General features: G+C 41.9%; 2 protein-coding genes across 4 annotated transcripts; one reads left to right on the top strand and one right to left on the bottom strand.

Annotated features, from left to right (window-relative positions):
- The first annotated feature begins 1,077 nt into the window (after positions 1–1,077).
- znf410 (zinc finger protein 410) lies at positions 1,078–17,268 on the top strand. The gene is made up of 12 exons (XM_085382114.1): positions 1,078–1,200; positions 1,490–1,576; positions 1,663–1,714; positions 1,839–1,971; positions 4,932–5,114; positions 8,448–8,669; positions 11,177–11,333; positions 12,262–12,443; positions 12,944–13,033; positions 13,190–13,309; positions 14,438–14,557; positions 16,128–17,268. Exons 3-12 carry the CDS (start codon positions 1,682–1,684, stop codon positions 16,226–16,228), a joined length of 1,341 nt encoding a protein of 446 aa, XP_085238240.1. The 5' UTR covers positions 1,078–1,200; positions 1,490–1,576; positions 1,663–1,681; the 3' UTR covers positions 16,229–17,268.
- entpd5b (ectonucleoside triphosphate diphosphohydrolase 5b) lies at positions 16,552–26,758 on the bottom strand. Of its 3 annotated transcripts, XM_085382116.1 has the most exons (15): positions 26,623–26,677; positions 25,866–26,011; positions 24,268–24,488; positions 23,728–23,807; positions 23,376–23,519; positions 22,803–22,878; positions 22,326–22,361; positions 21,928–22,016; positions 21,757–21,839; positions 19,997–20,058; positions 19,525–19,626; positions 19,111–19,254; positions 18,742–18,798; positions 18,443–18,558; positions 16,552–17,185 (listed from the first exon to the last, which is right to left on the bottom strand). In XM_085382116.1, the coding sequence occupies exons 3-15, from the start codon at positions 24,485–24,487 to the stop codon at positions 17,102–17,104; spliced, it is 1,293 nt and encodes a 430-aa protein (XP_085238242.1). In that variant the 5' UTR covers position 24,488; positions 25,866–26,011; positions 26,623–26,677; the 3' UTR covers positions 16,552–17,101. The 3 variants fall into 3 exon arrangements, with proteins under 3 accessions (XP_085238242.1, XP_085238243.1, XP_085238244.1); XM_085382117.1 differs by lacking the exon at positions 25,866–26,011 and having other exon boundaries at positions 26,623–26,758; XM_085382118.1 differs by lacking the exons at positions 25,866–26,011; positions 26,623–26,677 and adding an exon at positions 24,693–24,712.

Genomic DNA, 26,758 nt, shown 5'->3' with positions numbered 1-26,758 from the left:
ACTTCAGCTATATCATTCAAAGATCTTATAAACTAAGACTGAAAAGGTTTGATGTTACATGCTTTAGGGCTCTTTTTTTGTACATTTTAAGTTAGAGACTCATTGTTTGTGTAATAAATGTCTTTCCAAAGAAGCTGCTGTGGTTTCTTTCTTTTTTTCCTTTCTACAATTAAACATGTCCATTTGAATGGTAGTGCTGCTTGGTTGACATTTAAAACAGCACTCAGAGGTCACATAGTGAGGAAAACATTGAATTGTATAATCTCAGCTGGAAACAAGATTAGAAACAATGAAACGTGTTGCGTTTCTTTCAGCACACCTCTCTCATCACAAGAGCTGAGTGTGGAAAAAGGAAGTGGTTAAAAATAAATCTCTGCTTTCATGACATAAAAATAAGACACGAACAGAGGGTAGCTGTAGTTTCTTTAATTTTAGTTGGAACTCAGGCTTTACACCTACTTCTTTTAAAGGTGGCCTTTTTACTTGATATGTAATGAACATGAACACTGTTTTTAAATGTTAATAATCCAGTGCCAAACAAATGTGATCAGTATATCCCAGTAAAACAGTCACTTTTTTTCAAGCTTTAGATCCTGTAGACCCTGTTGCCATTAATACTTGCTCCACGGTAGTCTAAAACTAACTGTATGCTAATATCTTATTTATTTTTATGTAAAATGTACTGCATGTCACCACCAGGGAATCTTCGTCATTCAGCTGCAGTCTTCACGGGTCAACATTCTCCATCTCACCCTATCCCTATAGCATCCTGCTCTATCACACCATACCTCTCCATGTCTTCCTTCACTACTTGATCTTCCTCTTTTCCTCTTGCCTGGCAGCTCTATCTTCAACATCCTTTGTCCAGCATACCCAGTATTCTTCCTCTGCACATATCCACGGCCCTCTAACTTTTACTCCAAACCGTTCAACTTAAGCTTTTTACCTCTGATATATTTATTTGTAAAAGGGAACAAGGAAGCCAATAAGCTATTGAACTGACTGAGAGGTCAGTTTTTACATTCAATTACACATCTCTACCGCTAGATGGCGTCGATGACACAGAATGGTTCTTACTGAAAACGCGGAAGTGTCTTAAAATTGATGTATCTGAGCCTCCGTAGCCCAAACCTGCTCTTTGGAGATAAATATACATTAAGTTACTCTTACGCTGTGTCCTGCATACACATCTATTGCAAGGTAAACTGTTTAATATCACCGGAGAATTAACGGAATTGTATAGCTGTCTAGTGTGTCGTCAGCGGGGATCCATCATTTGGGAAAATAGCTCCGGTGGCTAGGTGCTAGCTATGCTAGCTAGGTAAACAGGCAGTGTGCCATATGCCTGTTTTTATCCAGAACAGTTTAGATGGATTTTATTGAGGTTTGGCTACACTTAGCTGCAGTTGCCGAGCATACAGTGGCTCTTTGTGTTTACCAAAAACCTCCGGAGGTTTACCTGACAGCTTTGTCTTGTTGTTGACCGCAGAGCTCGTACCATGGATTTGACTGGAAGATGACCTGCAGCCCGAGCTTATGACTGACAGATTCTGCCGTTCACCAGGTCACATTTGAGGTGTGTATTATTGTCATTGTGCTCGAGCCACTTATACTGACGAGTATTTTCGTTTATTAGCTCAGTGGTGTTATTTCGCCCTGCAGGTTCCACACAGGGTGACCCATGCTTTCTGATGAGCTTGACTCCAAACCAGAGGTAAGCTTGCCATCATTTTCGCCCTCCGAAGGGAGACCACTTTGTGGTGCAGGGATCTGTTAAATAACACACGAGGTTCATCTTTTTTTCCATGCTGTGCCTCTTCTCCTTCCCCATCACTCAGCTGCTGGTGCAGTTTGTGCAGAACGCGTCCATCCCATTGGTGCAGGGTCTGGAGGACTCGGAGTCCAAACACTGCTGCCTGCCTCTGCTGGCCCCTGCTGAGAGCTCCCTGTGCACCCCGCTGGAGCTCACAGGTGAGCACATGCTCACTTCTGTTGTCTTGTCCACTATTGGGCAGAGTAGTGATATTCGTGCCACATCTTTCATTACTACATCCAATCGTTTTGGGGTTTTTTTCATTGTCTAGTAATATTACTACCAGAGCCGTACCTTGTTATGGAGACAGGCGTTTACTCTAGGAAAGCTGGACAGGCGTAGAAGGTCCCTAACCCATCAGCAGGATTGGTATCTGCTCCTTTGTGGAAGGAACAGGATGAGTACTGCCAGAGCTACAAATTGACCTCCAGCAGGCCACTGGTGTGAATGTCTCTGACCAGACAATCAGAAACAGACTTCATGAGGGTGGCCTGAGGGCCTGATGTGCTCTAGTAGGCCCTGTGCTCACTGCCTGGCACCATTGATATATCATTAACATGTCTCTGGAAGGACACACAGACCTCTAGAGCTTAGCCAATGACACCCTGACTGCCATTAGGTATTGGGATGAAATCATTGGATTTTCAGACCCTATGCTAGTGCAGTGGGTCCTGAGATCCTCCTGGTGCACAACAATGCCTGGCTTTATGTGGTGAAGATATGCAGGCAGTCTCATTCCTTTAACTGGACCAAAATCCAATAGAATACCTCTGGTTTCACCTCAGACTGTCCTAAAGCTCAGTGATGCCCTGGTCCTAAACTGGGAGGAGGTCTCCCCCAAGACACATCCTGTCATCTCATTGGGAGCATACCCCAACGTTGTCAGGCATACATACAAGCACATAATAATAACATTAATGATAATGATAATAATAATAATAATGTATACTTTATTGATCCCTGTGGGGAAATTACTCTCTCTGCATTTAACCATTCACTCAGTGAAGCAGTGGTGAGCCACTGATCAGGCGCCCGGGGAGCAGTGTGTGGGGACGGTACCTCAGGGTAGCTGTTCAGTGGATTCAAATTCCCGACCTTCCGATCATGGGGTGACCCTGCTACCTACTGAGCTATCCCTGCACTAAAAAAAAAATAGCTGACCATTGTCGACAGGATTCGAACCTGTGCGGGGAGATCCCAATGGATTTTTAGTCCATCGCCTTGACCGCTTGACACATTACCCAGTCAACACCAGTATAGATATCCAGCATTTTTTTTCCCTCCACTGATGTGTTTTCCAAGTGTTATTTTGTTTTTATATTATGTTTTTTTAGCAGTGTATATTCACACCAACATTGATACATGTACCTGCACAATTTCTGTTAAACTGATACACCAATCACAGCTTTAATCATAGATTCTTGTTCTTTAATAGAAGATGATGATGATGATAATGATGAAGAAGAATAGAAGACAAAAGATACCTAACCAACAATCTCTGCCATTTCCTGTCTGTGTCATTTAGAAAGAAAATGTAGGTGTAATTATCTGTAGTGAGTGATGGTTGCGGCGCTGAGCACTGACTGAATCATATACGAGTGTATATGAGTGGCACTAGCTACAGCCGGCCTTTGTGTGTGGAATAGTCACATAAATACGTGTGCCACATTGTTAAATTCAAATGCACTAGTTTGTGAGAAAACATGAAATTTGTTGTCTGTGAAGGTTCTCAGTCATCCAGGTCATCGTAGTCAAAGGAGCTTGCAAAGAAAAGCGTCTGGACTTCTTTAAGTTGCTTGAAGACGTTTCACCTCTCATCCGAGAAGCTTCTTCAGTTCTAAGGTCAAATGGTGGAGAGTCCCAGATATAAACCTAGTGGGAGTGACCCCCCACAGAGGGACAAAAGGACCCTCTGATGATCCTCTAATTGCCTGAGCCAAGGTGTGAAACTGGGTGTGGGTCCCAATCAGCCAGAGTTTCGGGTGTGTTCATTGTGAAACCTGGCCCCACCTTATCATGCGAATTCCTGAGGTCAGATGGCCCAGGATGTGAGTGGGCGTTAAGGCGTCTGGGAAGGGATCTCAAAACTGGATTATAGATGGCAGAGAGTTGGTGTCGTAAACCCCCGCCTCTGTTCAAAGATGGTCGCTCACAGTGGACATAGATGGCTTCTTTCACTCCTCTTTCAAACCATCTGTCCTCTCTGTCCAAAATGTGAACATTGGCATCCTCGAAAGAGTGTCCTTTATCCTTAAGATGCAGATGGACTGCTGAGTCTTGTCCTGTGGAGGTGGCTCTTCTGTGTTGTGCCATGCGCTTGTGAAGTGGCTGTTTGTGTCTCTCCAATGTAGAGGTCTGAGCATTCCTCGCTGCACTGTACAGCATACACCACATTGTTAAGTTTGTGTTTTGGCGTTTTGTCTTTCGGGTGAACCAGTTTCTGTCTGAGCGTGTTGCTGGGTCTGAAATACATGAAATACATGAAATTTGTTGCTAATTAAAATTTTTGTCACATGAAAATAAGCATTTAGAAGACCCTTGGCAATAAGAACAGTTCTTCACAGCATTCTGATTGTTTTCATAATATCTCTATCCCTTCAGATTTGCACTGGTGCATTTAACCGTCTATATTTGAAACCTGGAAAGCCTTCCACGGCTGTTGAAAAAGACGGTAAATCATCTCTACGAAAAGAAAGAAAAGCGCTTGCTAGAGATGCTTCAATTTGGAAGGACAGATATTCTTTGTGACACAATGTGTCTACGATTTATTTCTATTTTTTATTAATCTACTTTGAATAAGAGGGGCAGATCTAAAAGAGCAGACAGCACTGATTGTAAATGAAGGCTATATTTGCATTCAGTGTTGCTTATCAAGTTCTATTTTGTGCCTTCTTGAAGTCTCATACACACACTGAATACATTTAGTTATTTTAAATCAGTATTTGAGATGTGCCTTTTTTATAGTATGTTCATGTCTGCTAGTTTATATTCGTGCTATTAAATCAGTACAGTGCACTTGTCATATCTGCGTAAACAGCTCACTGATTATTTACTGTTTGATATTACTTTACAGTAAATGTGTTTTCAATTTGACACAATAACTGATTTCCTCCCCCAGATGGAGGCCTAAGCCACGAGCCTGAGAGTTCCCCCTCCCTGACAGAGTTTGGAGGCGTGTCAGAGCAAAGCTCATTAGTAGTCCAGACGCACTCTCACCCACGGGCTTCAAGCCCCCCGCCCATCCTCCATGACTTACAGCAGTCAGACAACACTTCCTATGTCCTGCTGAACCTTGCAAAAGGTAAACGAACATTAAAGGGACGTCGTTTGTCTCTGCCAAAGTCTGAATTATGTTTTTGCCACACTTGGCATCCATGTTCTTTAGTTCAAATGCTTGAATTTATTTTTGTGACTCACGATTTCTTCCTTTGCAGGCCAGCAAAGTAACGTTAATCCTTTGGTTCTACACTCACTGGCCACTTTGTTAGGAACACCTGTTCTACTGCTTGTTAACACAAATATTTAATCATCCAATCACATGGCAGTACCTCAGTGCATTTGGGCATGTGGACATGATCAAGACGACCTGCTGGTGTTCAAACAGAGCAACAGAATGGAGAAGAAAGGATAAGCGACTTTGAATGTGGCATGGTTGTTAGTGCCAGCCAGGCTGATCTCAGTATTTCAGAACCTGCTGATTTGCTGGGATTTTTCCCACAAAACCTTCTCTAGTGTGTATTGAGATCGACAGACTACGTGACTTTCGCGCGTTGCATTGTAGGTACGAGTGGCAGCAAAATCAAAACACTGCATCAAACACTAGCATTTCCAGCACCGGTAACCATTAATTCTGCATTAATCCATACTTGCATTTTATTTGCCCCAAAAACAGTTATGTACAAAACGAGAACACAGCAGGTCCGTACAAAGACAGACTTGACGAAAAGGCAAAAAAAAAAGCACAAGCAAAAAATCAAAGGAGTGAAAGCGTCAGACCCATACGAGCATACAGAGTGGACTAAAGACGTTAGCGTGCTGCCCAACTTTCATCATGCACATATTTATAATTATATGGTCCTAAGTGTGAGTGCAACACTCACAAAATGTTTAGTAACTTCAGATCCCTGCAACAAGCCCAGGTCTAGTTTACTTTTACTGTTGTAATTTTGTTTTTTCTTTATCTCCTGTACAGGCCAACGCAATCTATTTGTCATTTCACAACATTTTCAGATCCAATAGATATAAAACAAGTGTTTCTTAATTCATTCAATTGATTGTCTTTATTTATAACTGGCATTATTGTTTCATTCTATTATAGAGTCTTATAAGAAAGAGGCAAAATTGTATTCCATCGTGCTTTATTAGCTGCTTCAGTGAAAAACAAATCAACAATGCCAAAAAAAATAATAAAAAATAACCAGATCAAAACAACATACTGGAAAACAGTTATTCATCACTTGATTCCTTCAATACAACACTTGGACACATATATGCAGACTTTTCGTGGCTGTTTTGATCTCGCTCTCTCTCTCTTAACCGATCAAATCTCGCTGTGGTAGCAGCTTTACACTCGGTCTGACCCAGGTTGATAGAGGGGGCCCAGTCTGGATCACATTCCAGCATTTTGTAGGCTGGTTTTCCTACAAAGCACAACAAACATTAGCCCGCAAAGCCACAGTGAACAAAGCAGCATAGCACAACAAATTAAATTCAAATCAATATAGACTTATTTGTAACCTACATCAACAATTATGTTACGATAAATTACGTAATAACTGCAACAGAAGACTTGCCTTTGTGGAAATGCTTGGAGCAGACTAACATGTGAGCTGCAGAGTTCTGAAACGTCATATTTGGTCTTCGAATGGCTGCAATCCAGGCCATCCGTTGGCTCTTTGTTACTTCGGAAACATGGCTTGAACAATTTTTCTTCCACTACAGAATCCGATAAAAAACGATCTCTTTACCCGTCGGCTTCCCGTGGCTGTCATGTGACCGGCTATTGCAGTTAATAATACAACAGCTTCTTGCCATTCTTTGTTTCTTTTTATTGCTGTGTGACTGTTTTCTTGTGAAAGCCTGCGTGCGCTAGTACCGCTTGCCACTCGTACCTACAATCCTTTGCGGTTTTGACGTAACATTTTCGATCTCTATAGAGAATGGTCTGAAAATATCCAGCAAGCAGGAATTCTCTGGGTGAAAATGCCTTGTTGATGTCAAAGGTCAGAGAAGAATGTCCAGACTGCTTCAAGCAGATAGGAAGGTATCAATAGCTTAAATAACCACTCGCTGCAGCCAAGAGCAGAAGAGCATCTCTGAAAGCAAAACCTGTTGAACCTTGAATCAGATGGGCTACAGCAGCAGAAGACCGCACTAGGTATCACGCTTGTCAGCTAAGAACAGGAAAACAAGTTTGCAGTTCACACAGCCTTACCAAAATTAGACAATAGAAGATTAGAAAAGTGTTGCTTGGTCATATGAGTCTTGATTTCTGCAGCGACATTCAAATGGTAGGGTGAGAATTTGGAGAAAATAACATGAAAGCATGTGTCCATCCTGCCTTGTAACAGTGGTTCAGGCTAGTAGTGCTGGTGTAATGGAGTGGGGGATATTTTCTTGGCGCACTTTTAGCCCCTTAGTACTATTTAAGTATCATTTAAGCTCCACAGCCCGCCTGAGTATTGTTGCTAATCATGTCCATCCCTTTATGACCACAGTGTAGCCATCATCTGATTCCAGGAGGATAACGCACCGTGTCACAAAGCTCAGATCATCTCAAACAGCTTTCTTGAACCTGATGATGAGTTCACTGTACTCGAATGACCTCCACAGTCACCATCTCTCAAACCAGCAGAGCATCGCTGGGATGTGGTCGAACAGGAGAATTGTAATCTGCAGAAGCTGTGCGATGCTGTCATGTCAATATGGACCAAAATCTCTGAGGAACGTTTCCAACGATTTAATGAATCTGTGCCATGAAGAATTAAGACAGATCTGAATCAAAAAGTTGGTCCAACAAGGTGTACCTAATAAAGTGTCCAATCAGTGTGTATCTTCTAACATTTGCTTTCTATATAAAAAAAAAAAAGTAATATTACTGTTAACTGACAAGCAAAGTTTCATATAAAAAGTCTAAATCCCGTCTTGTGTCTGCACTTTCTGTCTTCCAAATTCCACACACAGCGCCAAAAAGAAATGGGGTGACACATTTCCATTCAAAAAAGAAAAAATATTTTGGCTTGAAGAAATGAGCCTTGGCAAGCACATTCTCTTGGTTCATCAGGCCTTGGCAAGAGAGTCAAAAAATTAATTTTGGTCTCCTCACATACACCTTTTGTGCAGCGCGCTGTGTTCTGTCTGTGATTCAGTGAGACGTGATGGAGAGACGTTTCACTGGACAGAATTACTTGTTTATTAAATGTACTCAGTCCCTGAAGAAAGGATTGTCATGTTTTCTTATATTTCTATTTGGGTGTCTGTTGAAAACTTCCTCCCGCTTGCTTAGAATAGAGCAGCATTGGAAGAACAATAATAAATAAATAGAAGTGACCTAGAGCGCCTCAGAGATATACTGCAGCTGTCTTCTATTTCAGTTACTCTCATCCTGACCTTTTTCTTTTTTCCCCCCCGTCAGGCATTACAGCCTCCTCAGAGTCCCTGATCTTCGCCGCAGATGGCGCCGGGGATGATGAAGATGAGGGGGTCCCATCGGGGGACTACGGAATAGATGGCAGCGCTCCCTGGTATCTGCGGGTACAAGAGCTGGCACATGACAGCTTGATCGCCGCCACACGGGCTCAGCTAGCGAAGGATGCCAAGGCCAGCCAGGACGCCAGAGCTGCAAGTGTCACGAACGGTAAAGAATTCTTCCAGGGATCTTATACACCTTAAAGTTATGTCAAATATGCTCTTTTTGAAACAATATTAAAACAACACTCATTGGATGTGAGCGCTGCTAGTGGTGTGTGCTCTGTAGGCAGCTATTTGGGATTTAATATCAAGTTTGAGAATAAAACTGGGGGGAAAAAACCAAGAAGTAACGGCTGTGTAGAGGAAGCGGCGTATATTTTGGTAGCAGGCATCAAAGACAGAAGAGAAATGAGGTCAGTGAAGAGATGAAAACGTGGTGTAATCAGCTCTGACTAAAACTGGGTCCCAAAATTCTCGTCTCGAGTCTCCCAATCAAAAGGAATTTGTAGCTTTGTCTTTGACTGATGTACAAGTGCGACGGCAGATATTTAGTAGAGCTGTAAATGTCACAATATAACGAAGCAGTGATCAGAATCCAGCTCCCGTGGTTATGTTATGTCGCTGATGATTTAGTAAAAATGTGGGGTGGCAGGAGGTCAGGCCTGGGGACACACATGCGATCAAGCCATTAGGAAGATGTTATATTGCAGAAAATAAAATTAGCTGATGGTTCTGAAATATTGTGTTTGCTTTATTGCCAAGAGTTATATAAGTAAATCAATATCACTCATGTCTGCACAGTAAATATAAGCGAAGAACAGGAGCCACTTAGATGTGCACAAAGAGAAGAAGTGGGAGGGACAGAGGCTCGATGCTTCACAGATTATATCTTATTTGTTGAACCTTGTTCAGAAACCAAAGTGTAAATCTGCCAGCAAGTGCGGTTATAGCCAGGAAATTGTTTAATAGCTGTTAACCAAAACCTGTTACTGTATATTCATCAACTCCTTTTCAATACAGCATTCATTAAGCTGTAATAAAAAAAGGCTGTGGTGGCCTTTGAGTCTCAGCGGTCACAGAATCCAGTGTGACAACAGCTGCTGGCTGTAGCCTCATGTTTCCCCTCTTCTTTTCAACTTTCTACCATCTATTTGAAAGTAATGCCGACGCTACACTTAGAAAAATCTCTAAATGGCTATTAAACGCTCGTCCGGGTCTCGCAAACTCAAACTCCTTTGATCGTCGACTTGTTTACCGTCCTCTCCCGCATTGCGTCTCGACCTGTTGCTTATTTAGCGGCGTCTGTCCACACGTTTATCTTATCTTACTGTAAAGCCTCTGCTCTGATCTGAAACAGACGCTCCACAGTGCTGCTGACCCGCACCAGGAGTCAGGACTACATCGCAAACCATTTTAAGTTGCCTCCACAGGCTGCCTGTTAGATAAAGCATTTACCCATGACATTTAAGGCTCCATGACTCCTAGCTACATCTCTGATCTTTGAACCCCCCACTTCTGAGTCGAATTGCAGCTGGAGGTCCATGTTGAAAAGTGATATGGGAGTGTAAGAAGTTTACTTCATATCTCTGCCCAGCCCTGGGTTTGTTTCCTCCCATCTTGACCTGACTGGGATTTATTTGACATGTTTGTGATGATGTGCACAAACAAATCAAGTGGTAACTAGAAGGCATTATTGTTTGTGCTGTTTTTTTTGTGTGTGTTGAAAATAGATTTTCAGGTAAAATGGAAAAGCTGTCAAGTGTCTTAAAATCTGCAATTTGTCTCTTAAAAGTGGTTATGTTACTCTGTGCATTCTTCTTTACTTACAGGTTTTCACATAGTCCAGTTTAGGTTCAGATACACTCTTTTAATACAGCTGATATTTTTCAGCACAGTTATCTTTGACTTTGTTGTATTTGTATCAAGAGCAGCTAGAGCAGCTAGTAATTCAGCCGTGTGAAACAAGCCCTTCAAGGCCACCCTCCCCTTCTTTGGATTGACAGATCCTCAGCAAGATTAATTGCTTTGGCACCTTCATCACCTAATGCCAGGGTCTTTAAGCTGCTAATTGATCAGTACAGGAAGCAGGCAGCGTGTTGCACAGCACTGGTTTCTTCTTCTGCTTCAGATTCTGGCTGTAAATGTGACTCAGGATCAGGGACAGCTGGCTAGCGCATGTCCTCGGATCTTTGAGGCTGATAGCAACAGGAGTTTCTCCAGCTGTCTCCTGGGTAGAAGTCAAAGTCAAGCGGGGGGTTTATCAGACATATGGGGGTAGTTTGATCCACAGTACTCACTTGGGAGGGGAGAAGTGCAAAATCACTGAGTGTAGTGGAGGTTTGTGATGCAGGAAGGCAGCACAGGGGCTCTGAACCTACTGCATCTAAATCTAACTTCCATCAGATTAGATTAGTTTCTTTCAGCAGCAGGATATCAGTTACAGGTGCTTTACAGCAGACACCAGCACAAACTAAACTGTAGCAGATAAGCGTGGAGTGTGGTCGGGTTAAATGGGACTGATTTCATTCATCTCTGAGTTTTGTTTTGGTTGCAAGTCTCAGTCAGTAACCAGTGATTAGCTTTTATAGAGGTATGCTCCAGAGGCCGGGGACACTCTCGCTGCTGGATTGTTTACTGCATCACCTCGCTCACTTTCCTCTTCCTGTTGCCTAGGTGACCACACACACAGTCTGATAGCAGACGGAGACAAACGAGACCTTTCTGCCAGAACGAGCCGCCCCCTCTCCAAGCAGATGCGCTGCTCGTTTGAGGGCTGCTGCAAGACGTTCACCTGGCCCGCTCATTTCAAATATCACCTCAAAACACACAGGTAACGCATCGCACAGACAGCACGGGGGGATTGTGCCTTGTCCAGCAGTGGTTCAAGCATAGGGGATGTTGCTCAAGTGTGCAAATTCTGATAATGTGGACGCATTTTTCAAATTAGAAAATAATACAGCGTTGTTGATGTACACATTTCATTACACACAGGAACGCGTGCACCAACTGTGAAATGTGTTAATAGAAAATTACATGCCTGTAATGTCTGTAAAGTATAGATACAAGTCAGACAAAAAGATTCAAGCAGCTAATGTAGACACCACAAAGTCATACTCTGTAAGCTAGAGCCCAATATACAACAAAAGTGCAGAAAAGAACAAATTTGTGTGTATCATGGTATCTTGGTTATTTGTTGAGCTGTGTAATGCCAGAAATTAGTGTCATTTTTAAGTTGTAATGGTGAGCAATCAAGTCCTCCTGAATGTCTTTGGTTCCTGCAACTTTAATCTTCATGTTCTAGTATAAGATTTGGTGTAAGATGTGTAACAGGCTGCTCTCCAGACACGTTCTGCCCTCCTGAAGTACCCTCAAGGGCAGGGTGAGCTCGATCTTCAAGCTATTCTGTGTGATGTTTTTCAAGTACAAAAGGCACTAGGTTTGTTCAGCAGTTGTAAAATGTAAGCTGGAGGTGTTGGCTTTAAACTGCACAGGTGTTTTACAGCCACAATGAAAGGAGTAATGGCAGCTCAGGAAAAGGTTCCTGCTTTATTTGTTGGGGAGGCAGAAAGACTGTGCAGGGAGCAGAAAGCACTGCTGTGCAACAGGAGTTTCTCCAGCTGTATGGCAGGAGCTCTGTTAATACCAGCGTAGCAGATCTGTTTGAGGCTACCCCGTCTGACCTCGTGGCGGGCTTTAACCAACGAAGCATGTGCACGAGAGACGTCGAGGTTTGTTTGTCATCTTATCTCGGCTCGCAGGAATGACCGGATGTTCAGGTGCGGCGCAGAAGGCTGCGGGAAGAGTTTCTACGTGCTGCAGAGGCTGCAGGTTCACATGAGGACTCACAACGGCGAGAAGCCCTTCATTTGCAAGGAGACGAACTGTGGCAAGAGGTTCACCACTGCTGGAAACTTGAAGAACCACAGACGCACACACACAGGTGGGGAAAGCAGGACGGACCCCTGCATTTAAAAGCCCAAATGTCCTGGAAGCAATAGCTAACTAAGGCCATTTGAATCTGCTCATTTAATGCTTCCTTGGCAGAGTTAATGCTGGAGATTTGAAGAGTCAGCAGCACTGGCCCCTCCATTTTACTGCTGCAATCAGTAACACTACTCTGTCATATTTTATTTAGGGTGGCATTAAGGTTTCTGATGGCGTGCTCCACAGTCAGTTAGGTGACCTGTGCTTAGTTTCCGCCTGTATATCTGGAAGAATGAGCCGTAGCTGACTTATCTGGGTTATTTTGGTCATCGCGGCTTTCAGAAACGACAACAACAAAGCTGCAGTTTATTGTAATTTCCAGTGCGTCGGGGCCATTCAACGCATCCCTTTGAACGCATCCACATCTGATACTTTCTGCAAAAATAAGAGTTTAATTGGGGCTTTGTAATGCGGAGGTAAACAATATGTATATTTGTGGTGGGTGGCTGCTTTCAGGAGAGAAGCCTTTTCTGTGTGAAGCAGATGGCTGTGGGCGATCCTTTGCAGAGTATTCCAGTCTACGAAAACACATGCTCGTGCATTCTGGTGAGTGGGACAAGTTCACAGCTGCGCAGCAGTGCGCTCCTTTGTAATTAGTAAGCTACAGATAAAGTGTAAAGTAGTGCGCCTTGTAGACGGCGTCCTGCAGCAGTTCAGAAGAAGAATAAAGTTTTGCTTGGTGTCTGTGTGCGTACTTCCCAGGTGAGAAGCCTCATGTGTGTGGGATCTGTGGGAAGACTTTTTCTCAGTCGGGCAGCAGAAACGTCCACATGAGGAAGAGACACGGAGAGGAAGGACTCAGTAGTGAAAGCAGAGAAACAGGTCTTTCTCCCTTTGTCTGTCTTACTCACTCACACACACACACACACACACACACCCACCCACCCAGTGTGGTGGGTGGATATGCTAATCCTTGGATTATGTAGCTTCAAGCTGCCCATACATTTTAAAGTCTGCATAGAGATGGTGTTGCTTTAATTTACATTTAGGAACATTTCTTGAATTGTTAATGACTTCTAGCACTTAAAAATGTATCATTCACATTTTTATTCTTCAGGCCCAGTAGCTGAATTGTTTTAGAATGCACATAGCTTCAAAAAAGAAAAAGCAGAGACAGCAAAACGCTGCTGCAGGGGGAAAAAAAAACGAAGCCTGTTGGGCTTTTTGTGATGGGGTCAGATCCTCTAAGAAGTCTTTAATCACCAAGTTAAAATAACATCATCTTGCTTTATTGAAATGCATTCACCTGCTGAGATAATTGAGTGAATATATACAGTTAATCTTCCAATACAGCTGAGGCAAATTTACACAGTCACTCCTGTCTCTATTCTCGGTATCATTTTCAGTACCTTTCAGATTAAAAGGATCGTTCATTGAGCTTTTCACATTCCAGCATCTGGAACAATTGAACAAAATAAGCTTAAATTCATTTTTAGCATGAAACAATGACAGCAGACAGCACATTTGCCTCCTTGTCACATCTCTGTAGCAGCAGGGAAGCACAGCAGCTGAATCACCGCAGAGGAAACGCTGCCAAAGCTCTAATTATAAACAGCAGATTTATTCGGGTCAGCCTCCCCAAAGAGGCCAGTCTTTTGTAAAAGCAGTGCAAAGGAAGATGCAGTTGCACAACAGCCTGGTAGTTTCTGTTATTTATACATGACAAGAGGTACTGGATTAATTATTAAATTGATTGTGAATAACTAGAATAAGCAAACAAAAATCAACATTTATACAGAACGCATTCTAGAAATCTAGATTCCAGTTTTTATCAATTATTTTTTAACTTCAGAGCATCATTTTCTAACCAGCACTGGCCTGTGGTGATCACACCGAGGCTGCAGGTTGAGTCCTGGTTTCTATAAAGATGACGGATTACTCTAAATGTGCTCTCTCTTGTGTTGAGGTTTGGGAAAAACAAAAAGTTTGATGTCTGTGTGCAACTGACAGGAGAGGCTCTGACACAAAGCAGCCTGCTGGAGGCAGACGGTGAGAATGGAGACAATATGGTCACCATGACAACAACTGTGGAACCCATGAATCTCCACCATGCCATGCTGAGATCACCAGGTAGGCGTTTGAACAAGTATGACAGGAAAAAAAGGCAGTTCATAAGATTTAAAAAACACCTAACACATCTGACAATGCTGTAGCCCTGCAGTAAACTCTCATTTGGTGAAGCTCATAATGTTCTGTTAATGTCAGGGATGCTGAGTCAACTTGTGGTGTCACTAATGTCCCATTAAGTGTTTTTCAGGGAATGAGTCTTTTGATAACGGCGGCTACACTCAGGCTGTGTAGACTTGTGTTTGCTCGAGTTTTCATGTCTCTGAAATTTCACATTTAGGCTGTTTCCAGCAGTTCAGCTGGCACTCTTTGCATTGTACCTGTTAAATAAATAAGATTAAAAACAAATTTGTAAATAACATTGATAACCTCATGCTGGTAATAATAAATTCACTAGTGTAGCACCGCTGCTTGCATATTATTTTTGTTTTGAGTGTTCGCCCACCTCTCAAGGTTTTGTTTTTTTAACCAATCAGCCATAAAATGCTGATGCGGTATTGTCATCACCCCGCAGCACAGGTGGGCGATGTGGACACGATTACTCAAGAACAAGGCGACATGGGATTCTAAAATTCATACCATGGGTGCATCTACCACAACTCTTGGACGAGTATGAAGTTTAATGACCTTGACCTCAAGATCAAGGTTAAGCTTTCAGAAAATCATCTGAGCGCGATAACTCAAGCAGTTATTGCACTGGTGGCTGCCAGTATTTTTTTTTTACTTGGTAAACAAGAAAAGACTGCGATTCAAGCGCCTGTGTAAATGGTTATGGGACTGTGTTGATGACATAGTTCACATAAGCAATGACCAAAGTGTCAGTGCCAACCATAACTTTCAACTGTTTATCCAAAATATAAGAGCTTGTTCCATCCTTCTGTGGAAGGAGCTTGAATTTATGAGACAGACAGACTCTCTGCTTTAAAGATCAAACTTAACACTATTTTTGATAAACCTTATAGTTACGTCTGGATCAGGTGACCTTTGCAATAGGTCGAGGCTCCTGGGGGCTTCACATAATGCACTGTTTCTTTTTCACTCTATGTTTATACACATCCTACATTTAATCATTAGTTCTTATTCATCTCTGGATCTCTTTATTTGTCCGGTCTCTCTCCCCTGATCCCCAGCCAGTCACAACAGATGACTCCCCCCCCTCCCTGAGTCTGGTTCTACTTGTGGGGTTGTTTGTTTTTTTTTACTCTCTTTACTAAAAGGGAGTTTTCCATTCTCACGGTCTGATTTTTGGGTTTTTCTATTACTGAAGGCTCTTTATCTTACTATATAACGTGCCTTGAGGTGACTGTTGTTGTGATTTGGTGCGATATAAATAAAATTAAAATTATTTGAACACTGAAGAGCCAGGTGATGTAGTTCAGACGTGTGGCTGGGAAGCCTGGAAACATCCCAGCTGCATACAACTTGTATGTATTGCAGAAATTCAAGAACGGCTTCATCAGCACAAAGGCTGAAAGTGCTTGGTTTGATTTTACAATGTCTGCACCTTCATGTTATTTTAAATACATACAGGGTGAATAACATCCTCTTTGAACTTTCCTTTGTGTTTGTGTAGGCTCTGCAGACTCTGTGGTAGTTCTCTCTCAACCGCATGAACTGGTGACCATGACAACGGAGGGCCATGCATATGGAGAAGATGTAGTTGCTCTGCTGTAGTCCACCTTCACAACAAACATCGCACACTGCGTGTTGCAGCAGCACTGGGCTGACTGCCACAGTGGACTACATATAGATATGTATCTGTAAAAAGATGACTTTCAGACCTGTAGACCCTTGTAGATATTTGTAATTAGCAACCAGTGATGATTTTATTTTAATAAGCGTGAAATGGCAAAGTTTGTACAAACATTTTTTTTTCCTCGTGTTTTTGAGAACAAAGACTCCCAAAGAAATACTGAGACGGGTTTTGCTAGTTTATGAAACTATAATGACCAGGAATGCTTATGTGCTTCATCATTGTAGACACTGAAATGCAGTGATGGTTGTTAATGAAAAACAAGTACCCCAAAACCTCAACGGCTGATAAGTTAAATTTAAATGTACCAGACACCCATTATAGCCATTATTCTTTTGACTAATAACGAAACACTTAACATTAAAAACCACTCAAGCAGTTAATCAAATGCTGCATGTAAATGCTGGTATTACATGACTTAACAAGCCAGGCCTCTCTGTTTATCAGACTTAGTAAAATAGAAAACATCTATCTCGAATAAATTCTATATCCACTAATCCCCAGAGGTGCATTAACAGAGTGTGTTATTGGTAAAATGTTTCATTCAGCCTCTTGTGCTTCACTTGTTCTCCGAGTGGGGCAATGCATTGCTCATATATAGCTCAATATATTAACACTTGAGAATAATTGCTTTTTAAAAGAAATTAAGAATTACTCATGAGGTTAGTTCTGCCCTTATAAAACCAACACCAGCTGTCTGCTGCTCTTAGATAAGGTAGTGCACATTACTTGAGTGTGGTTAGTGAGCGCCACCTAAAATCAGCTTCTCGTTGTCAGTGTACGCTCCTCACTTCTCAGTGAATCTTCAGGTAGTGGAAGTGATCCAATGTAGCACCCAGTGCCCAGCTAGCCTCCACGTTATTCACTTTCTTGGTTAGCTAAGGATGGAAAAAAAAAAAAAAAAAACCACCAAATCACTCAAAGGATTTTTGTATTTACTGAAATAAAAAAGGTAATGGAATTTTTTGTGTAAAAGTGCCTCTTTTCCTTTGTTTTATTAAAAGAGAATTGACACAGACAAGTTTCTACTCAAAGTACTCCCAACTTTTTACAATTTTTTCTTTCCAAGGAGTCCACAGATCCCTTCAAATCATCGGTTGCTTGTGTTTCCTCTGCAGTCTAAAGGCCCTCAGAGACTGGGAAGGTTATCCCGCTGACAGATATAAAAGCAACCACTGTTTTTACAACCTGCAGGTTACACTGGCTTCCTCTGTGCGTCAGAGCTGAAGGTCTTTTATCTCATTTCCACTGATGCAATACTAGTGCAGAGACACTTTTCTTTTGGTGTTACATCTGATAGCATTATATAGTGAAAGTTGGGTAAATAAGAAAATGATCAAAGCAGACAGAATCTCATTGGTCAGTTTCTTACAGCAGCCCAATCATTTTTGATGCCATTTCTGGACCCAGTAGGTTTCTTGAAAAGGTCTGGCCTATAGCTGGTGCCCCAAGCAAGATTAAGCCTGCAGTTTTTACCTCTCAGCCGAAAAAGGCAGATTGAATATTGTTATCACTCTGCTGACGGGTACCACTGGCTGCAACCAGTGTTTCTTATATCTGCACTAAATCTGTCTGTGCTTCATTTTTCCTGCATGGCTGTGTGGAGGTGTTGGGTGTTAATATATGCTTTAGAATGTAAGTGCCATGAAACTATCAGAAAATAACATTTTTGGCACAGTTCCCTACTGTGGAAATGCACAGAGCCCCTCCAAAGGTTCCCAGTCCCTGGGGAGGGTTTCTGAAATGCAACTCACCCTGCAATTTCTGGTAGCACACTTATCTGCTGTTTTCAGTGTACATAGTGAATTTTCAAACATAAAAAGGTAGGATGAGATATTACCATCTCTTCTTTGACTAATGTGTCAGGGCCTCTTTGAAGAAGGCCTGTGAAAATGCTATGAAGTGTGAGGAGCTATTTTAAACCTTTTCATTTGAAACATTGCTTGTGTCTTTTGATAGGTTTCCATCTTATGATTCATCTGCAAGTTTGAACTAAACAGCTCGAAACATAAATAGCTGAATTCATAAAGCCGCGCAGCCTTGTGAAAAATTGTTGCGTTGGGTGTACTGCTTCGTTTGCATTCTTATAACCAAGGCCAGAATCCTGTTAATTTTATTACACAATGCTGCCTCACCTGCAAAACTGTGTTCTCTTTAAAGCCAAACCCATCCTTCAGTAGACAAGTGATGTAAGTCATGTCCATACACAGGAAAGGGTGGATGGGAGGGTACTTGGTCATCTTATTGCACACTAAGCAGAGAAAAGGATAAATAAGGGCTGTTAGGTGTTAGGAATAATCAGTCATCTGTATTCTGCTGTGGATGAGGGCAAGATTTCAGATAGAAATGAGCTCCATTGAGATGCACACTGTGTCTCAAGTACAGGGAGCTGCAGATCTGTCATAGTAATGATGCATTCCTTCGCCCATCTCACCCTCCTTGGCTCTCTTCTTGAAGTCTCTGACCTCCAGCATCCCTCCGTGGACCTCATCTGCAACGGAGGTGACTGAGGTCATCTTACTCACATTTAAAAATGCTACACCATTCATTACAAGAACAGGTCTACATGTACATTTCCATAATACTAGTAATAGAGCTTGTGGCCTTTCAGCTTGGACTGGCAGAGAATAGCAATTTCTTTAATACCTACACACCTATAGCTCATCAAATCCCCTGAGACAGGTGCAAGTGACTCACATTTCCCTGCCTATGTCTAGTGCTGGAATGGGTAATGACACCCTACTGGGTCTGTATAATTATATAAGGTGTGTACAAGGGGGTGTGTGTGTGTGTGTTCACTAACCGATAAGGCCCGCATCCACAGCTCTGTCAAAGTAATAGGAGAATGCATAAAAAACATTGGAGTCTTCAAGCTCGTACGGCTGATGAATAATCCCCTTCACCACCTTAAGTACTTCCTGATAACAAAGCTTGTATCCTGTGTAACCTGGAGGGGAAAGAAAAACAGAGACGGCAGAATAAAGTCAGCATCTTATGTTCATTCAAGTAATCCAAGTATGCCCTCATATTTTTGCTCATATTGCTGCTAATATTTAAATTTCGTATCATGCATTTTGCTCGCATCTGGTAACAGATAAGATCTTTTGTAAAACCCAAGGAAAAAAAAAATCAATGGACATTTTTTGAGTTCTTCCTTGCAAACCTTAGCTTTGGGTTTCATCTGCTTACAGCTTGTTATAAGTAAATGGGATCATACCATCTGGGTCCCCGCTCACTTGATAGGTTAGACCTCCAAAGCTCCATTCATCCCTGAACTTCTTTGGCAGACAGGAACTTTTAAAAACCTGCCACTCCAACCCTGTGACAGCGCAGACACCACTTGTTTAAACTCGTGACTGGTTCAACAGCTTCACACAAGGTTACCGTGGTCATAGAATGACTCAAAAAAAGAAAACAAAAAAAAACTCAGGCAGTCACTAACACAATTTTCTCTGAAGCACTTCAGTGATTCATCTCAGTGTATCTCAGGGCCAGAATCATTTATAACAGAAAACTACATCTCACAAAAATATCTTTCTTTACTTTTCCTTCTCGAGATTTTGAAAATCTAAAAAAGAAACCATTTGAACTGACCCACCTTCTTCTCAGTATCCATCAGTGACGTGCAATGATGACACTGACATGAATAATGGCAAAGAAACACATTTAGTTCATGTACAGCACAGTACCTTCTGCACCCAGAGCTCCCAGTGTGGCCAACCGTGCCGCCATCAGTCCATTTCCAAGATAGCTGCATGAAGTTGAAGAATTGTTACACACTTAGAAAACCAAGCAGAAACAGACTGTGCATGTGACAAATAAGTAATCCTCAAAAGAAGGCAAACAAGTGGTGTTTGCCTATAATACACATCCTCAGTGCAGCATTTGATACAGTTGACCACAACATATTACTCAAACGACTGGAGAACTGGACAGGTCTTTCAGGAACTGTACTAAACTGGTTCAAAACATACGTAGAAAACAGGAAATACTTTGTATCAATAGGTAACTTCACATCTGAGCAGACAAGTATCACATGTGGAGTTCCCCAAGGTTCCATCTTGGGACCCCTTCTGTTTAACATCTACATGCTCCCACTGGCACAGATTATAAACAACAACAAAATAAACTATCACAGCTATGCAGATGACACACAAATATATATCACAATGTCACCAGGAGACCGAGGCCCTGTACAGGCTGTTGGTAAATGCATTGAGGAAATCAATGACTGGTTGTGCCACAATTTTCTCCAGCTAAACAAAAACAAAACTGAGGTAATAGTCTTTGGCGCCAAAGAAAAACGATTACAGGTCACCAGAGAACTTCAATCTATACATCTAAAAACCACAAACCAGGCGAGAAATTTGGGTGTAGTGATGGATGCAGACCTAAACTTAGAAAAACACATTAAGACAATAACAAAGTCAGCTTACTATCACCTCAAGAATATTTCAAGGATAAAAGATCTGATGTCTCAACAGGACCTGGAAAAACTAGTCCATGCATTCATCTTTAGTAGGCTTGATTACTGTAACAGCATCTTTACAGGTCTACCTAAAAAAATCAGTCAGACAACTACAGCTCATTCAGAACTCTGCTGCTCGAGTCCTCACTAAGACCAAAAAAGTGGACCACATCAGTCCAGCTCTGAGGTCCTTACACTGGCTGCCTGTCCGTCAGAGGATAGACTTTAAAGTTCTGATGCTGGCCTATAAAGCTCTGAATGGTTTAGGACCAAAATACATCAGTGACCTCCTGACCCAGTATGAACCATCCAGATCCCTCAGGTCATCTGGATCCGGTCTTTTATCAGTTCCCAGAGTCAGAACCAGACACGGAGAAGCTGCATTCAGCTTTTATGCTCCTTATATCTGGAACAAACTCCCAGAAAGCCTCAGATCAGCTGAAACACTCAGTTTATTTAAATCCAGGTTGAAGACTCACCTGTTCTCAGCTGCATTTGAATAAAGCACCAAATCCACACTTTAAGCTTAAATTTCAAAACTTACATTTAACTACTGATTTTATCTACTGTTCTGATTTTATCTGTTTTGATTTTATATACTGTTGTTTGTTTGTTTGTTTGTTAATTAGTTAGTTAGTTTATTTGCTTGTTTTATTCAATTTTAAATCATGCTTTTTATTTGTTCCTGTTTCTAATGTCTCTGTAAAGCACTTTGAATCACCTTGTTGTTGAATTGTGCTATACAAATAAACTTGCCTTGCCTTGCCTAAACAGATACTAGACGTTTTCCTAATTAAACACAGATCCGAGTGAAGTCACAGAGTCAGTGTCAGAACTTGAGGCTAATTTTAAATGTGAAAAAGGAAAATATGGAAATGATTTTGATGTGAAATCAAGAAGCAATTTCTTATTCATTCACACTGAATTAAAATGGACTGTATTATGTCTCATGAAGCATACAGTCGTTTCTGAAACAGTTACCTATGAGTGTACAATTCAAATGTTGAGTTTAAGACATCAAACTTAGCAGTGTAGTCAGCAGCAGGAGCACTTTCAGTGGTTTTCTACAGTGGAATACAGAGAGCACAGAGGGTTACTATCACCAAAGGTTAGAGATCAGACAGATTTCTCTCAAGTGTTCAAACAACTGACCCTCAGTTTGGGCAGGAAAGTGATTTGCGTTGATCCTCCTCCCAGATCCAATATTCCCACTGTCTTCTTGCTTCGCGCTTTCAGGTGACCTAAAAAAAAAGTCACACTTTAATCCAGAAACCACAACACAAAGGACCGAATCAGTTACACCTGCGATGTTATCTTCAAAAGGCCTATTTGGCAAACATGTACAAGCCAAAGTATAAAATCGCTGGATCCTATCTGATAAAGATCAGAGCACTCCTGTAGGCAGGAAATTCATAGTCGGACACATTTAGCCTCTATTTGTGAACATGAGGTGTGATAACGCGACGGCACCTTTAGATACAAAGTTAAACCTGGATATAAAGTACGAAAAAGAGGTACAAATATTTTACTGTTTAATGCAGTGTACTTGCCTGTTAGAAAGTTCAGCGATATCCAAGCCAGGAGTCCTACATTTACAAAATTAGCACAAAAGAAAAGCAAGAAAACAGAAACCTGTCATTTCAGGTGAAAACAAAGACCATTTAAGAAACTAATTTTGCATATATAAAAGGCATGTAGTCCTATAAACGAGGCTGAAACGCTGACTAATCAATTACACAACGGCACAACAGACAATAGTATTTTTGCACCGCATAATTACTGACTCATCTTTGTGGTAATATGCCATTTCGTTTTCTTAAGTGTCATCACAAAACACTGCTGTAATCTTCAGCAATTTAGGTTCATGCCTGCAGTAAACAACGATTCTTTACAGAAACTGCACAGCACGCTAAAAGCGGGCAGACAGATCACTGATGCCACCTGCAAAACACCTCAGAGAGGACAACAGCTGCCGTGATATCTGACGGATGTGTTGCTTGTCGGGGCAGAGGGTGGGCAGACGTTACCTTCGTTTTTGCCGTTCATTATGCTGACGCCGTCGTCTGACACCAAAAAAGGAGATTCGTCAAACACGTGTTGAACCTGAGGAAAAGAGGGAGAGACGGGCGAGAGAAAGGGAGATTTAAGTGCAACTAGGAGCAAAGGAAAGCAACAGTGAGATGGCCTTAATGTTATCTAGTGTAATGGTAGCTCATCCAGAGGTGCCCTCCGCTTGAAGGGATTAATTATTTCCCTTGGGGGGGATTAATAAAGTATCATTTATCATTCAAGGTGCCCCAGGGCTATCCGTTACTATCTTATCCCCTCCACAAGAGCCTTCCACACTAATCTCCTGCTCTCTGATAACAATACTTCCCCTCCTGTCTCTGTAATACCTGCCACAGCACTTTCCTTTTCTCCCTGCTGCTTTGTTGGATAATAGGTTGTGGGGTTGTTGTTTTTTTCACGATGGTGTCAGACATTGTAGCGCCAAACAACTCCCATATGATAAAGAACTGCACTCTACACAATGCTTGTATTGTGTAATTGCCGTCTCAGGCCTCTCAATAAGGTCTCAGTACGAGACAGTGCACTCTTACCTGGTCCAGAAGAGCCTGAGCTTTCTGTGTGGGCAGCAGCCGAAGTCCAGCCGTGGCTCTGAGGACCAAAGGAGTTCTCTTCCACTCCACACGAGGCACCGTCCTCTTGGCTACCTTTAACAGCATCCTCACTGTTTGTCCAGCCTTTTAAACAGAAACAACAATCACCGCAGAGCAGCCGAAAAGTCTACTGAGTGACTGCTGAGAGCTGAGATGACACTTAGTGTTATGTCAGCTGGGCCTGACTTGTTTGTCATTTTGCATTTCTCACTTTCATTTCTGGCAGCAGGAATGTCTGAATGAGTGCACCCTCCAACTCAATGCAACTGATCAGAGGAAACGCTGAACTCACCGTTTCAGGGACGTCGACATATGCCGACAAGCCAGGCTTTATGGAATGAAACATCTCATTGTCCAACATGGGGAGCTGCTCTGAAAGACACAAGAGCCACCCACGTCACATATAGAACCTCTTAAATTAATTTAGGGAGGTATAAATCTGCTTAGTGTACATATAGCCATGTTTAAGATGAGACACTCCGACTTAAATCTGACCAAAAAGGATTATTAATGGAATTACTTACGCACCTTGAAGTGAGCATTTATGGATTTAAAAGAACTGCAAGTATAGATATTCACTTCAGTTCACCTGAAGCGTGCTACTTAAGCTGCACAGCACTTCAGTTTTTTTTGTACAGCACCAGAGGTCTCCCTGCTACTCTTTACATTGTGAGAAAAACCCTTAGAATATTTATGCTAGGCTTTCTGCAGGCAGCCTGCATTCATTACATGTCACTGTTTCTGTATTGAGCACATAACGCCGCTAACCTAAGGAAATAAGTAAATATAGGGAAGAGAACAGGCTTAAAGAGACACCTCTGGCCTGTATTACCTGAGTCGCTCTGGATGAAGGTGTAGACATGAATGCGTGTCCCCGTGCTCCCTGCATCAAACATCACCGCGTAGAAGATGCGGCTGTGGTTCGCCGGCCGACTGAGACTGGGAAGGATCCAGGAGAAATCCAGGAAAGAGTTCCCGAGTTGGGCTTGGCTCAGCCCTGTGACAGCGAGCAGGGCCAGGAGGAGAAGTGGCACAGCAGGCTTCATCTTCATTCTGGAGGATGAAAAACAAACAGAGCTTAAATTGTTTTGAAGTGCTCCAGAACTGCTCCTGGCTAGTACTGGGAGATGTTAAATTACAGCGTGACAAGCTACAGAGTGGTAGGAAGCAATTAAGTGATTTACACCTACTGTGTTTGACCACACCCCATCATACCTTTCAACCAACCCCAGAGATAATATATCTCAACTTCCTTACCTGCTTAGTCAACTCCAGCAGAACATTTAAGAAACATAAAAATTTCACCCTGTTGAACTTAAATTGGTTGACTTTGATCTTGATGTTCAATCGATACATGCCTGGCAACTGGAGCAAGTCTCAACATCTTTTTACAGAAGTGCACAATTATGAAACCTTAAAAACTCAAGTCAAGTGCTCCTATTAGAAACACTGCTGAGACAATGTCGCAATGATTGCAAAGAAATTTAACAGATATTTAACATCAGAAATGTTCTTCTAAATGCAAATTTCACTTTTTAATTTCAGCGATTGTACATGTGCTATGATTTGGAGCAAGTTACCAAAAGGAACACAGTAAAAAGAAATGCTCGTCTGTGAGTCTTTCAAAAAAACAGGGTGAGGCAATTTTTATTTGTAGTCTCAATATCTGCTCTGAACATGGGGGGGGGAAAAAAATCAGACCAATCTGCATAGATTAAACATCACAACCAGTGTGCTTGCAAATTTGGTGTAATCATTTGCAATCACAACTTGGTTTTTGATGTTACACTTCAATGGGAATAAAGGCTAAAAAATAATCCAAAACTCATTTTTGTTTTAAAGTTGTCCTGAAATTGTGATAAAAAATAAAACAGGAAAGACAAATGTATAGAATGTTATATGCAATTTCAGATTGTAAGAGGAGCATACAAATGAATGTGTGTGTGTCTGTCTGTCTGTCTACTGGTATTTTCCCATATGATCATATTTAAGAGTTACAGAGAATGATCCGAATAAGAGGAAATATCCAATGAATGGCAGTTCTCCGGACAAAAATGTCAGAGAATTGCCAAACTGCTTGGAGCTGATAGGAAGGCAACAGTCAACTCAAATTCCCACTCGTTACAACTCATCAAACCTTCAAGCAGACGGGCAACAGCAGGAGAAGACCACACCAGATGCCACTCCTGTCAGTCAAGAGTGGAAAACTGAAGCAACATCTCACACAGACTCACCAAGAATCAGACATGAAACAACCAAAGAATGGTGTGGGGGCACCTTTGCACCAAACCAGCATCATTTAAACACCACAGCCTACCTTAGTATTGTCACTGACCAAACCCACCCCTTTGTGACCACAGTGTACTCATCTGGTTTCTTGAACATGCCAAGACAGTGAGTTCCCTGTACTCAAACGGCTTTCACACTCACCAGACTTCAATTTAATAAAGCACATTTAGGATGTGGTGGAACAGGAACCGCAACAGTGGGATGATGTCATGTCAATATGGACAAACATCTATTAGGAATGTTTCCAGCACCTTGATGAATCCACGCCATGAAGAATTAAGGCAGATCTAAAGACAAAAGGGAGTCCAATCCGGTACTAGTAAGTTAAGTGGCCGGTAAGTGTATATAGTCCATATTAATATTTACTGGCTTGCTACACACAGCACATCAGTGTTTCAAGAAATCAAATTCAATTTGGAAGGGTATCAATTAGGCTGGTTAAGCTAGCAAACAAAAGTAATAACGTGCATGTGTGATGGCCGCTAATGTTTTAAATAGCCTGCATTAACATTTACTGTCTTTCGTTTGAACATGTAGCGATAACGTTATCCCAACTTTCCAGTTTTCTTATCTTACTTGTTAACACTACCCTGCGTACGACTGATAACTGAAGTTAGGCTGAAAGTTAACAGCGCTGACTCTTATTTAACATCCCTGTTGTATTAGTTTTCGCCAGCTATCGGATAACTCGCATGACTGAAGTGTTGCAGAAAGGTAGCCAGTGAAGTTTGAGAACAAGCTAATGCCAAGCAGACGGCACTGCGGAATCATAAAATAATATTAAAACTTGAACAGGGAATTCTTTAAAAAAAAACACATGACAGCTAATTACACCACAGAGAATTAGCAGCTGCCCTAATTATGCCTTACTAAACGCGAAAACACCACAGAGGCTCACCATGATGTCCGGCTAGCAGCACGCTGCTCACAGCTGACTCCCAGTGACGTCAGCGGCAGTGTTTTTGGTCTCTTGCTGAGCTCGCATAACACACTGGTGTCAAGAACAATAAACAGCTTGTTTGCTCAGTCCTGTG

Source organism: Rhamphochromis longiceps, linkage group LG15 (assembly GCF_057381845.1).
Source record: "Rhamphochromis longiceps isolate RC_006_pf linkage group LG15, R_longiceps_female_GT1.1, whole genome shotgun sequence".
NCBI classification, from domain to species: domain Eukaryota; kingdom Metazoa; phylum Chordata; class Actinopteri; order Cichliformes; family Cichlidae; genus Rhamphochromis; species Rhamphochromis longiceps.
This window is presented reverse-complemented; position numbering and strand designations above follow the sequence as displayed.